Source organism: Brachionichthys hirsutus, chromosome 10 (assembly GCF_040956055.1).
Source record: "Brachionichthys hirsutus isolate HB-005 chromosome 10, CSIRO-AGI_Bhir_v1, whole genome shotgun sequence".
In the NCBI taxonomy this organism is placed as follows: domain Eukaryota; kingdom Metazoa; phylum Chordata; class Actinopteri; order Lophiiformes; family Brachionichthyidae; genus Brachionichthys; species Brachionichthys hirsutus.
Genome location: NC_090906.1, coordinates 14,472,098 through 14,483,719, shown reverse-complemented (window position 1 = coordinate 14,483,719; position 11,622 = coordinate 14,472,098). Strand labels below are relative to the sequence as shown.

General features: G+C 47.8%; 1 protein-coding gene across 1 annotated transcript in view; it reads left to right on the top strand.

The window, feature by feature from the left end:
• The window catches only part of LOC137900706 (RIMS-binding protein 2), a 52,045-nt gene that overhangs the window by 7,882 nt on the left and 32,541 nt on the right, over window positions 1–11,622 (top strand). The window contains 1 exon segment of the mRNA XM_068744836.1: window positions 1,113–1,280. Within this exon segment, the coding sequence (XP_068600937.1) occupies window positions 1,113–1,280 (168 nt within the window).

Below are 11,622 nucleotides of genomic sequence, written 5' to 3'. Positions count from 1 at the left end.
AAGTAAAAGGTGAATTATTTTGTCAGAACAAATGTGTGGGGGAATTCTAAAACTCCTTCAGGAATCTTGAATTACTTCATTGAGCATTTACGAAGAATTTGTAATCTCCTTATCTTTGCCTGCCATGCAGGTAGTTAAGTTGATGAAGGTTTAATTCTCAGACGGTGTAAAACTTAAGCCCGCCCACTCACCCTATCATCATCATATGGTTTCCCATCCCATCCCAACAGTGATGGAACAGTCACAATGTGGCATCAAGCCCATGTTGAGGTTATTTTGTATTTGCTGTGCTTGAAGTTATTTACAAGCTTACTCCAATAAGAAACTCGATGGTCCTGCAGCTGTAGCTGAACCGGCAGCCTCCCGACAATATTAAGCATTAATATTAGACTAAAGAGGTATTTTTACGGTGAATTATGCAGTTTTTATGTTGTCCTACTTTCATTTCATGGATGAATGTATGAATAGACATTCACAGCAACTATACTATAATTAAAATACTCACAAGTTCATTAAAAAAATGTCAAGTAAGGATCAGAAAAATAAATCCCAAACACAGGTAGTTTTGCAGGGATATGTCTGTGATTGTTTTGTGTTCTCACGGCCCTGAATAATCATTTTCAATCGATAGAAACAGTCCCTGCATTGTAGACTGATATTAGAGACCCGGGTTGAAAGGAGAGGCCTCCTGTCCAGCATGTGACAGATCACCATTGATCCTGTTATTGGGCCGCGGCCTTGGCTGCACTTGCACAGGTTAAGTAGGTTCGCGTTAAAATTAGATACTGATTCCCCACTCTTAACCTTTGGCCAATGTCAGCCCGTCCCCCATCGAGAGCGATGAATGGCTGAATTCTATCAGTGTCGCTCCCTGAGAGCTGTTTAAATCACGTTTAAAGGATGAGAAGCGACATGCTTCCTGTTAACGTGTTCCTCCCTGGATTCTTCTTTTATGGTGGTTGGACCATGAGCAAGGAGGCTCGCTGCTGATCCTATACTTCCCTTTTCCACAGCAGTTGGTCACGCTTTAAAACAGAAGCTATTTTGTGCATTATTCTAAGAGTACACCTCTGAATATAAAGTGACTGACAGATTGATGAAACCCCTGTCAGGTTGCAGGAGAGACCCCGTGTGTGATAGTAGATGAAGCTCCATCAAGGTGTGAGAAGACTCCCGGCGAGGAGGGAGAGTTGGGGGTGAGTGTGACACCCCAACCGGGCCTGAGCCCGACCCCCTTCCATCAAGAGGACCGCAGAGAGGAGCAGAGCCGACGTTTTCTGGTGAGAGCTTTATTATTATTATTACTATTATTATAGGGCTGTTATGTAACCACGTTGGTGGAACATTGACTTTCAGTTTTGTTCATGAGGAGAAACGCAGATATCCACATCTGTTTGCTTGTTGGTGCTTGAATTAGAAGGTTAGCATTGCTTCAGTTCAGATCAGCTCAGATCAGCCCGGGGGAAGAAGCTGTTCCTGAGCTGTCCTCCCACCCGGGATAGGTCCTTCCTGTCCCGCCGTGCCGCTGCCGTCCCACACGGTCGCACTGAGACACAGGATGCCCTCTATCGTGGCCCGGTAGAAGTGTGTGTGTGTTGTTTAGTGTCGGGGTGTGTGTGTGTGTGTGTTGTTGAGTGTCGGGGTGTGTGTGTGTGTTGTTGAGTGTCGGGGTGTGTGTGTGTGTGTGTTGTTTAGTGTCGGGGTGTGTGTGTGTGTGTTGTTTAGTGTCGGGGTGTGTGTGTGTATGTTGTTTAGTGTCGGGGTGTGTGTGTGTATGTTGTTTAGTGTCGGGGTGTGTGTGTGTGTTGTTTAGTGTCAGGGTGTGTGTGTGTTGTTTAGTGTTGGGGTGTGTGTGTGTGTTGTTTAGTGTCGGGGTGTGTGTGTGTGTGTTGTTTAGTGTTGGGGTGTGTGTGTGTGTGTTGTTTAGTGTTGGGGTGTGTGTGTGTGTTGTTTAGTGTCAGGGTGTGTGTGTGTGTTGTTTAGTGTCAGGGTGTGTGTGTGTGTGTTGTTTAGTGTAGGTGTGTGTGTGTGTGTTGTTTAGTGTCAGGGTGTGTGTGTGTGTGTTGTTTAGTGTCAGGGTGTGTGTGTGTGTGTTGTTGAGTGTCGGGGTGTGTGTGTGTGTGTGTTGTTTAGTGTCGGGGTGTGTGTGTGTGTGTTGTTTAGTGTCGGGGTGTGTGTGTGTATGTTGTTTAGTGTCGGGGTGTGTGTGTGTGTTGTTTAGTGTCAGGGTGTGTGTGTGTTGTTTAGTGTTGGGGTGTGTGTGTGTGTTGTTTAGTGTCGGGGTGTGTGTGTGTGTGTTGTTTAGTGTAGGTGTGTGTGTGTGTGTTGTTTAGTGTCAGGGTGTGTGTGTGTGTGTTGTTTAGTGTCAGGGTGTGTGTGTGTGTGTTGTTGAGTGTAGGTGTGTGTGTGTGTGTTGTTTAGTGTCAGGGTGTGTGTGTGTGTGTTGTTTAGTGTCAGGGTGTGTGTGTGTGTGTTGTTTAGTGTCAGGGTGTGTGTGTGTGTGTTGTTTAGTGTCAGGGTGTGTGTGTGTGTGTTGTTTAGTGTAGGTGTGTGTGTGTGTGTTGTTTAGTGTCAGGGTGTGTGTGTGTGTGTTGTTTAGTGTCAGGGTGTGTGTGTGTGTGTTGTTGAGTGTCGGGGTGTGTGTGTGTGTGTGTTGTTTAGTGTCGGGGTGTGTGTGTGTGTGTTGTTTAGTGTTGGGGTGTGTGTGTGTGTTGTTTAGTGTCAGGGTGTGTGTGTGTGTTGTTTAGTGTCAGGGTGTGTGTGTGTGTGTTGTTTAGTGTAGGTGTGTGTGTTGTTTAGTGTCAGGGTGTGTGTGTGTGTGTTGTTTAGTGTCAGGGTGTGTGTGTGTGTGTTGTTTAGTGTCGGGGTGTGTGTGTGTGTGTTGTTGAGTGTCGGTGTGTGTGTGTGTGTGTTGTTGAGTGTCGGGGTGTGTGTGTGTGTGTGTTGTTTAGTGTCGGGGTGTGTGTGTGTGTGTTGTTTAGTGTTGGGGTGTGTGTGTGTGTTGTTTAGTGTCAGGGTGTGTGTGTGTGTTGTTTAGTGTCAGGGTGTGTGTGTGTGTGTTGTTGAGTGTAGGTGTGTGTGTGTGTGTTGTTTAGTGTCAGGGTGTGTGTGTGTGTGTTGTTTAGTGTCAGGGTGTGTGTGTGTGTGTTGTTGAGTGTCAGGGTGTGTGTGTGTGTGTTGTTTAGTGTCGGGGTGTGTGTGTGTGTTGTTTAGTGTCAGGGTGTGTGTGTGTGTGTTGTTTAGTGTCAGGGTGTGTGTGTGTGTGTTGTTGAGTGTCGGGGTGTGTGTGTGTGTGTGTTGTTTAGTGTCGGGGTGTGTGTGTGTGTGTTGTTTAGTGTTGGGGTGTGTGTGTGTGTTGTTTAGTGTCAGGGTGTGTGTGTGTGTTGTTTAGTGTCAGGGTGTGTGTGTGTGTGTTGTTTAGTGTAGGTGTGTGTGTGTGTGTTGTTTAGTGTCAGGGTGTGTGTGTGTGTGTTGTTTAGTGTCAGGGTGTGTGTGTGTGTGTTGTTTAGTGTCGGGGTGTGTGTGTGTGTGTTGTTGAGTGTCGGTGTGTGTGTGTGTGTGTTGTTGAGTGTCGGTGTGTGTGTGTGTGTGTTGTTTAGTGTCGGGGTGTGTGTGTGTGTGTTGTTTAGTGTCGGGGTGTGTGTGTGTGTTGTTTAGTGTCGGTGTGTGTGTGTGTGTGTTGTTTAGTGTCAGGGTGTGTGTGTGTGTGTTGTTTAGTGTCGGGGTGTGTGTGTGTGTGTTTAGTGTCTGTGTGTGTGTTGTTGAGTGTCGGGGTGTGTGTGTGTGTGTTGTTGAGTGTCGGGGTGTGTGTTGTTGAGTGTCGGGGTGTGTGTGTGTGTGTGTGTTGTTTAGTGTCGGGGTGTGTGTGTGTGTGTGTGTTGTTGAGTGTCGGGGTGTGTGTGTGTGTGTTGTTTAGTGTCGGGGTGTGTGTGTGTGTTGTTGAGTGTCGGGGTGTGTGTGTGTGTGTTGTTGAGTGTCGGGGTGTGTGTGTGTGTGTGTTGTTTAGTGTCGGGGTGTGTGTGTGTGTGTGTTGTTTAGTGTCGGGGTGTGTGTGTGTATGTTGTTTAGTGTCGGGGTGTGTGTGTGTGTGTTGTTGAGTGTCGGGGTGTGTGTGTGTGTGTTGTTTAGTGTCAGAGTGTGTGTGTGTGTGTTGTTTAGTGTCGGGGTGTGTGTGTGTGTGTTGTTGAGTGTCGGGGTGTGTGTGTGTATGTTGTTTAGTGTCGGGGTGTGTGTGTGTGTGTGTTGTTTAGTGTCGGTGTGTGTGTGTGTGTGTTGTTTAGTGTCAGAGTGTGTGTGTGTGTGTTGTTTAGTGTCGGGGTGTGTGTGTGTGTGTTGTTTAGTGTCTGTGTGTGTGTTGTTGAGTGTCGGGGTGTGTGTGTGTGTGTTGTTGAGTGTCGGTGTGTGTGTGTTGTTTAGTGTCGGGGTGTGTGTGTGTGTGTTGTTGAGTGTCGGTGTGTGTGTGTGTGTGTTGTTGAGTGTCGGGGTGTGTGTGTGTGTGTTGTTGAGTGTCGGGGTGTGTGTGTGTGTGTGTGTTGTTTAGTGTCGGGGTGTGTGTGTGTGTGTTGTTGAGTGTCGGTGTGTGTGTGTGTGTGTTGTTTAGTGTCGGGGTGTGTGTGTGTGTGTTGTTGAGTGTCGGGGTGTGTGTGCGTGAGTGTGTTGGTCGTCCTCAACAGCATGGCAAAGTTGGATGCCGAGGGTTGACGAGCTGCGCAGAAGCAATAGCCCCGCCCCTTACGCCTAGGATAGGCGCTCAGCCTAAATAAGGCCTTATTGTCATGGCATAGCGGCTACACAATGAGATTAGGATTAGAGCGCTGCTCCGTCCGGGGTCGAATAACAACATATAAATTCAAGTGATCAGCAGTGCATGCAGTACTATACCGTCATGCAGTACTACACCGTTATGCAGTACCACACCGTGATGCAGTACTACACTGTGATGCAGTAACACACCGTCATGCAGTACTACACCGTGATGCAGTACTACACCGTGATGCAGTAACACACCGTCATGCAGTACTACACCGTGATGCAGTACTACACCGTGATGCAGTAACAAACCGTGATGCAGTACCACACCGTGATGCAGTACTACACCGTGATGCAGTAACAAACCGTGATGCAGTACCACACCGTGATGCAGTACTACACCGTGATGCAGTACCACACCGTGATGCATTACTACACCGTGATGCATTACTACACTGTGATGCAGTACTACACCGTGATGCATTACTACACCGTGATGCAGTACCACACCGTGATGCAGTACCACGCCGTGATGCAGTACTACACCGTGATGCAGTACCACGCCGTGATGCAGTACTACACCGTGATGCAGTACCACACCGTGATGCAGTACCACACCGTGATGCAGCACCACACCGTGATGCAGTACTACACCGTGATGCAGTAACACACCGTGATGCAGTACCCAGGATGCAGTACCACACCGTGATGCATACCACACCGTTATGCAGTACTACACCGTGATGTAGTAACACACCGTGATGCAGTACCCAGGATGCAGTACCACACCGTGATGCAGTACCACACCGTTATGCAGTACCACACCGTGATGCAGTAACACACCATGATGCAGTACTACACCGTGATGCAGTACCACACCGTGATGCATTACTACACCGTGATGCAGTAACACACCGTGATGCAGTAACAAACCGTGATGCAGTACCACACCATGATGCATTACTAAACCGTGATGCAGTACTACACCGTGATGCAGTAACAAACCGTGATGCAGTACCACACCGTGATGCAGTACTACACCGTGACGCAGTACTACACTGTGATGCATTACTACACCGTGATGCATTACTACACTGTGATGCAGTACTACACCGTGATGCATTACTACACCGTGATGCAGTAACACACCGTGATGCAGTACCACACCGTGATGCAGTACCACGCCGTGATGCAGTACTACACCGTGATGCAGTACCACGCCGTGATGCATTACTACACCGTGATGCAGTAACACACCGTGATGCAGTACCACACCGTGATGCAGTACCACGCCGTGATGCAGTACTACACCGTGATGCAGTACCACGCCGTGATGCATTACTACACCGTGATGCAGTAACACACCGTGATGCAGTACCACACCGTGATGCAGTACCACTCCGTGATGCAGTACTACACCGTGATGCAGTACCACACCGTGATGCAGTACTACACCGTGATGCAGTACCACACCGTGATGCAGTACCACACCGTGATGCAGTACCACACCGTGATGCAGTACTACACCGTGATGCAGTAACACACCGTGATGCAGTACCCAGGATGCAGTACCACACCGTGATGCATACCACACCGTTATGCAGTACTACACCGTGATGCAGTAACACACCGTGATGCAGTACCCAGGATGCAGTACCACACCGTGATGCATTACTACACCGTGATGCAGTAACACACCGTGATGCACTACTACACCGTGATGCAGTAACACACTGTGATGCACTACTACACCGTGATGCAGTACCACACCGTGATGCATTACTACACCGTGATGCAGTAACACACCGTGATGCACTACTACACCGTGATGCAGCAACACACTGTGATGCAGTACTACACTGTGATGCAGTACCACACCGTGATGCAGTACCACACTGTGATGCAGTACCACACCGTGATGCAGTAACACACCGTGATGCAGTACCACACCGTGATGCAGTAACACACTCTGATGCAGTACTACACCGTGATGCAGTAATACACCGTGATGCAGTACCCAGGATGCAGTACCACACCGTGATGCAGTACCACACCGTGATGCAGTACTACACCGTGATGCAGTACCACACTGTGATGCAGTAACACACCGTGATGCAGTACTCCACCGTGATGCAGTAACACACCGTGATGCAGTACTCCACCGTGATGCAGTACCACACCGTGATGCATTACTACACCGTGATGCAGTAACACACCGTGATGCAGTACCACACCGTGATGCAGTACTACACCGTGATGCAGTACTCCACCGTGATGCAGTAACACACCGTGATGCAGTACTCCACCGTGATGCAGTACTACACCGTGATGCACTACTACACCGTGATGCAGTAACACACCGTGATGCACTACTACACCGTGATGCAGTAACACACCGTGATGCACTACTACACCGTGATGCAGTACCACACCGTGATGCATTACTACACCGTGATGCAGTAACACACCGTGATGCACTACTACACCGTGATGCAGCAACACACTGTGATGCAGTACTACACCGTGATGCAGTACCACACCGTGATGCAGTACCACACCGTGATGCAGTACCACACCGTGATGCAGTAACACACCGTGATGCAGTACCACACCGTGATGCAGTAACACACTCTGATGCAGTACTACACCGTGATGCAGTAATACACCGTGATGCAGTACCCAGGATGCAGTACCACACCGTGATGCAGTACTACACCGTGATGCAGTACCACACTGTGATGCAGTACTCCACCGTGATGCAGTACTCCACCGTGATGCAGTAACACACCGTGATGCAGTACTCCACCGTGATGCAGTACCACACCGTGATGCATTACTACACCGTGATGCAGTAACACACCGTGATGCAGTACCACACCGTGATGCAGTACTACACCGTGATGCAGTACTCCACCGTGATGCAGTAACACACCGTGATGCAGTATTCCACCGTGATGCAGTACTACACCGTGATGCACTACTACACCGTGATGCAGTAACACACCGTGATGCAGTACCACACCGTGATGCAGTACTACACCGTGATGCAGTACCACACCATGATGCAGTACTACACCGTGATGCAGTACTACACCGTGATGCAGTACCACACCGTGATGCAGTACCACACCGTGACGCAGTACACCGTGATGCAGTACTACACCGTGATGCAGTACATGTGATGCAGTAACACACCGTGATGCAGTACTACACCGTGATGCAGTACACGTGATGCAGTAACACACCGTGATGCATTACTACACCATGATGCAGTACACCGTGATGCAGTAACACACCGTGATGCAGTACACCGTGATGCAGTACCACACCGTGATGCAGTAGTAGTACTGTAGTACTGCATCACAACTACCGCATCACGGTGTAGTACTGCAGTGACGTGCGGTGAGGTTCATGTCTGGTGAGGCACAGTCAGATTTACTAATCAATGAACCTGCAGCTTGTTCATCATTTGATTGGTAACATTTAACGTGTTTTGTTTAAACATTCGTACCTGCATTTTTTACATATTGTCACAAACCTGGCTCATCAGTTTATGACAAAAAGGGGAGACCACACATAATCTGCATATTTACAAAATATTTAATGAAATTATTCAACTCTGCGTATCAGTGTGCGTGCAGCGTTGAATGTGTGTGGATGCGTGTGTGTTTAAGTTAAAGTTTAACTGATGTTTAACTGTTAAACATAAGAAACAACCAAACAAAAGGAAAGCCAGCTCACCAAAATGATCAAAGCTGGGCTTCATTTGACAGCTTATGTTACAGAACACTCGTTCACATCTAATGGACTCTCTGTCAGGCCCAGTCCGCCGCGGTTCTGCTCGAATCGGTCCCAGAAACGGCCAGACGCCGGTCTCACGGGCTCGAAGCAGCAACAGTGCAATATAATATATAAATAGAATAACATCTCTCGGTTCTCCTTTTCCTTAGCTTTGTGTACGCTGATGTTAAGTCTCCGCTGTCCGTCCAAAGCCAGGTCTATCCGGGACGTCCCAAAAGCTTTTAGCGCACTTTGACCATGAATACGCGCAGTCGCTGCTCGTGTTTGGAGGCTTCTTGGTAAATTCTTCATGTCGCAATATCCCATCCGAGTCCAGACATCGTCAGAAGTTGAGAAAAGAAGGCAGGAAAAGCAGAAAACACGGGTTCTTGCTTCACGTCCAGACATCCAGACAGCCAGCGCTTCCGTGTTTACAAGCCCGTCTCGAACGAGCGGATCAGCTGATGAGTGCGCTGAATCACTCACTGGCCTCCTATCGGCTGGAGGCGGTATTACACATGGCCTCATTCTGCAGTATTTTAATGCAGCTCAGCACAAGAATACGTGACGCACTAATTGTATTATTAAAAATGAAAAAATCATAAAATATATAATATAATATCACTGATGTTATATTGTATATTATATGATTTTTATATTATTTTTAATAATACAAATACATGATTTTTATATGATTTTATATGATGACAGGTGAGGCTGTGCCTCACTTGCCTCCCCTGACTGCACGTCACTGTGCAGTACACTGTGATGCAGTACCACACTGTGATGCAGTACACCGTGATGCAGTACACCGTGATGCAGTACTACACCGTGATGCAGTACACCGTAATGCAGTACCCAGGATGCCCTTACGGATAGTCCAGAAGTCCAGGATGAGTTCCTTAGTTTTCGTGGCGTTCAATGAAAGGTTCTTCACCGAGCACCACGCCACCAGTTTACCAACCTCATCTCTGTACGCCGACTCATCTCCGCCCGAGATGAGCCCGACCACGGTGGTGACATCAGCGAACTTGATGATGGCGTTGGAGAGATGGGATGGCGTGCAGTCGTAGGAGTACAGAGAGTACAGGAGCGGACTCAGTACACATCCTTGTGGGGAGCCGGTGTTGAGTGTGACGGTGGGGGAGAGGTGGGAGCCGAGTCTGACCCTTTGTGTGCGGTCAGACAGGAAGTCCTTAATCCAGGTGCAGTCCAAGGTGGGAGACTCTAGCTGCGCTAGCTCGTTGGCCAGGCCTCACTGGGTTGCTAGCACGGGTTGACTTTACTGGACCCATTCATGGCTGCCCTGACGACAGCTTTCAGTCAGTATATTCAATGTAAATATTTATTATATAAATGTTTTTTACATCAATAGACTTTACAACATGTGTAGCGTTTATGAGGAGATGCTTAGCATATAGGATTTATAGCCAGAGCTAATTTGTGATCCCTAGGCCTTTCAACCCGAGTCTATCATGCATGGATACCTGTATAAAAACATCATGTATCATGATCATAATTAATATAATCAACATCAGTCAAAATGTAGAACAGCCTCAGTGCATATAAAATAACTAAATAGGCATATTGTATACTAAGATTGTTTCGCTGTCTCATCATTCATCGGTCCAGTGTCTGCCAGTCAGCTGCTGGTGGACTGCGGTGGTTGCCCGCCCCCCACACACACACACACAACCACAGTGGTAATACTTGATTGAGGTCCTGTGGTCAAGCTAAAATAATCAGATTTTTTCTCTGCTGTCCTGCATGTAAGCTGCATTTGTAATAATTAAAGGATGCTAAGCTTTGTAATACCTCATTGCAATCATAACGGAGGTCAGTATGAGAACTAAAGCCAATGTTTTCTGTAACACAATATATGAATTCAAGTCTTGTCCCGGTTTTACTCTTGGGCAGTATGTCTATATGTTTATCTGATTATAGGGGTCGCCACCATTGAGGTGACATTAATGCCTGCAATGGTGGCGTAGTTGGTATTGCTATTGCCTCACAGCAAGAAATTTCGGGTTCGAATCCACACACGACAAGAACAAATAGACTCAGAGACAGTTTTTCCCCAGAGCCATCAGCGCTCTGAACGATGTGCTATTTATAGAGTGAAGACTTGCCATGTGCAATAAAATAGGGGCAATGCGCCCTCCTCCCCAACCTAATGGGCAATGCACAATGCAAAAACAAGAACAAAATTAAAGCCGCAAGCGGCGTTGTAGGCCCTCGCCGGCCGACAGGCCGTTGAGCTGACCCGCCGACGCACGCCGCTTTTGTCCTGAGTGCTTCGCAAGTGTTTAGATTTGAGCTGCATGAGTAGCTCACAGTTTAGTCAAATCGTTATTTGGATTATATGGTCATCTGCCATCAGGAGTTTCAATCCAATATGGCCGCCTTCCTGTGTGTCTGGGGGCGTGGCCATAATAAAAAAATTTTTTGCACTGACATGACGCATGTCTGTACCGAATTTCGTGGCTGTCCGACAAAGTTGGCGTCGGACCCCTCCCCATAGGAGGGGTTGCCATCGCCATGGCAACAGCGTAAAAACAACAACATGGTTACGATTGTGTTTTTTGATCGGGACCACATGAGGGAATTTTCTGGAAAATTTCAATCATTTCTGGCAAACAATTTTTTAAATTCCCATTCAATTTTTGTGTGTGTGTGTGTGTGTTGTGTGTTGTGTGTGTGTGTGTGTTGTTTAGTGTCTGTGTGTGTGTGTGTGTTGTTTAGTGTTGGTGTGTGTGTGTGTGTTGTTGAGTGTCGGTGTGTGTGTGCGTGGGTGTGTTGGTCGTCCTCAACAGCATGGCAAAGTTGGATGCCGAGGGTTGCTCGTCAACTTGTCGTCTTCTGCGTTGCAAAAGCAATAGCCCCTTACGCCTAGGATAGGCGCTCGGGCCTAATAAAGAATTCACTCAGAAACAACATACCGTATTTTCACGACCTTATGACGCACCTGCTGATTCGGCGCAGTCTCATTAACGGCTGATTTTTCAGTATTTTAAACATACAAAGGGCGCGCGGATCAAAAGGCGCCGGCATGATAGGTGCGCAAAATAGAGCAGGAGAAAAACAGAGTTTGGT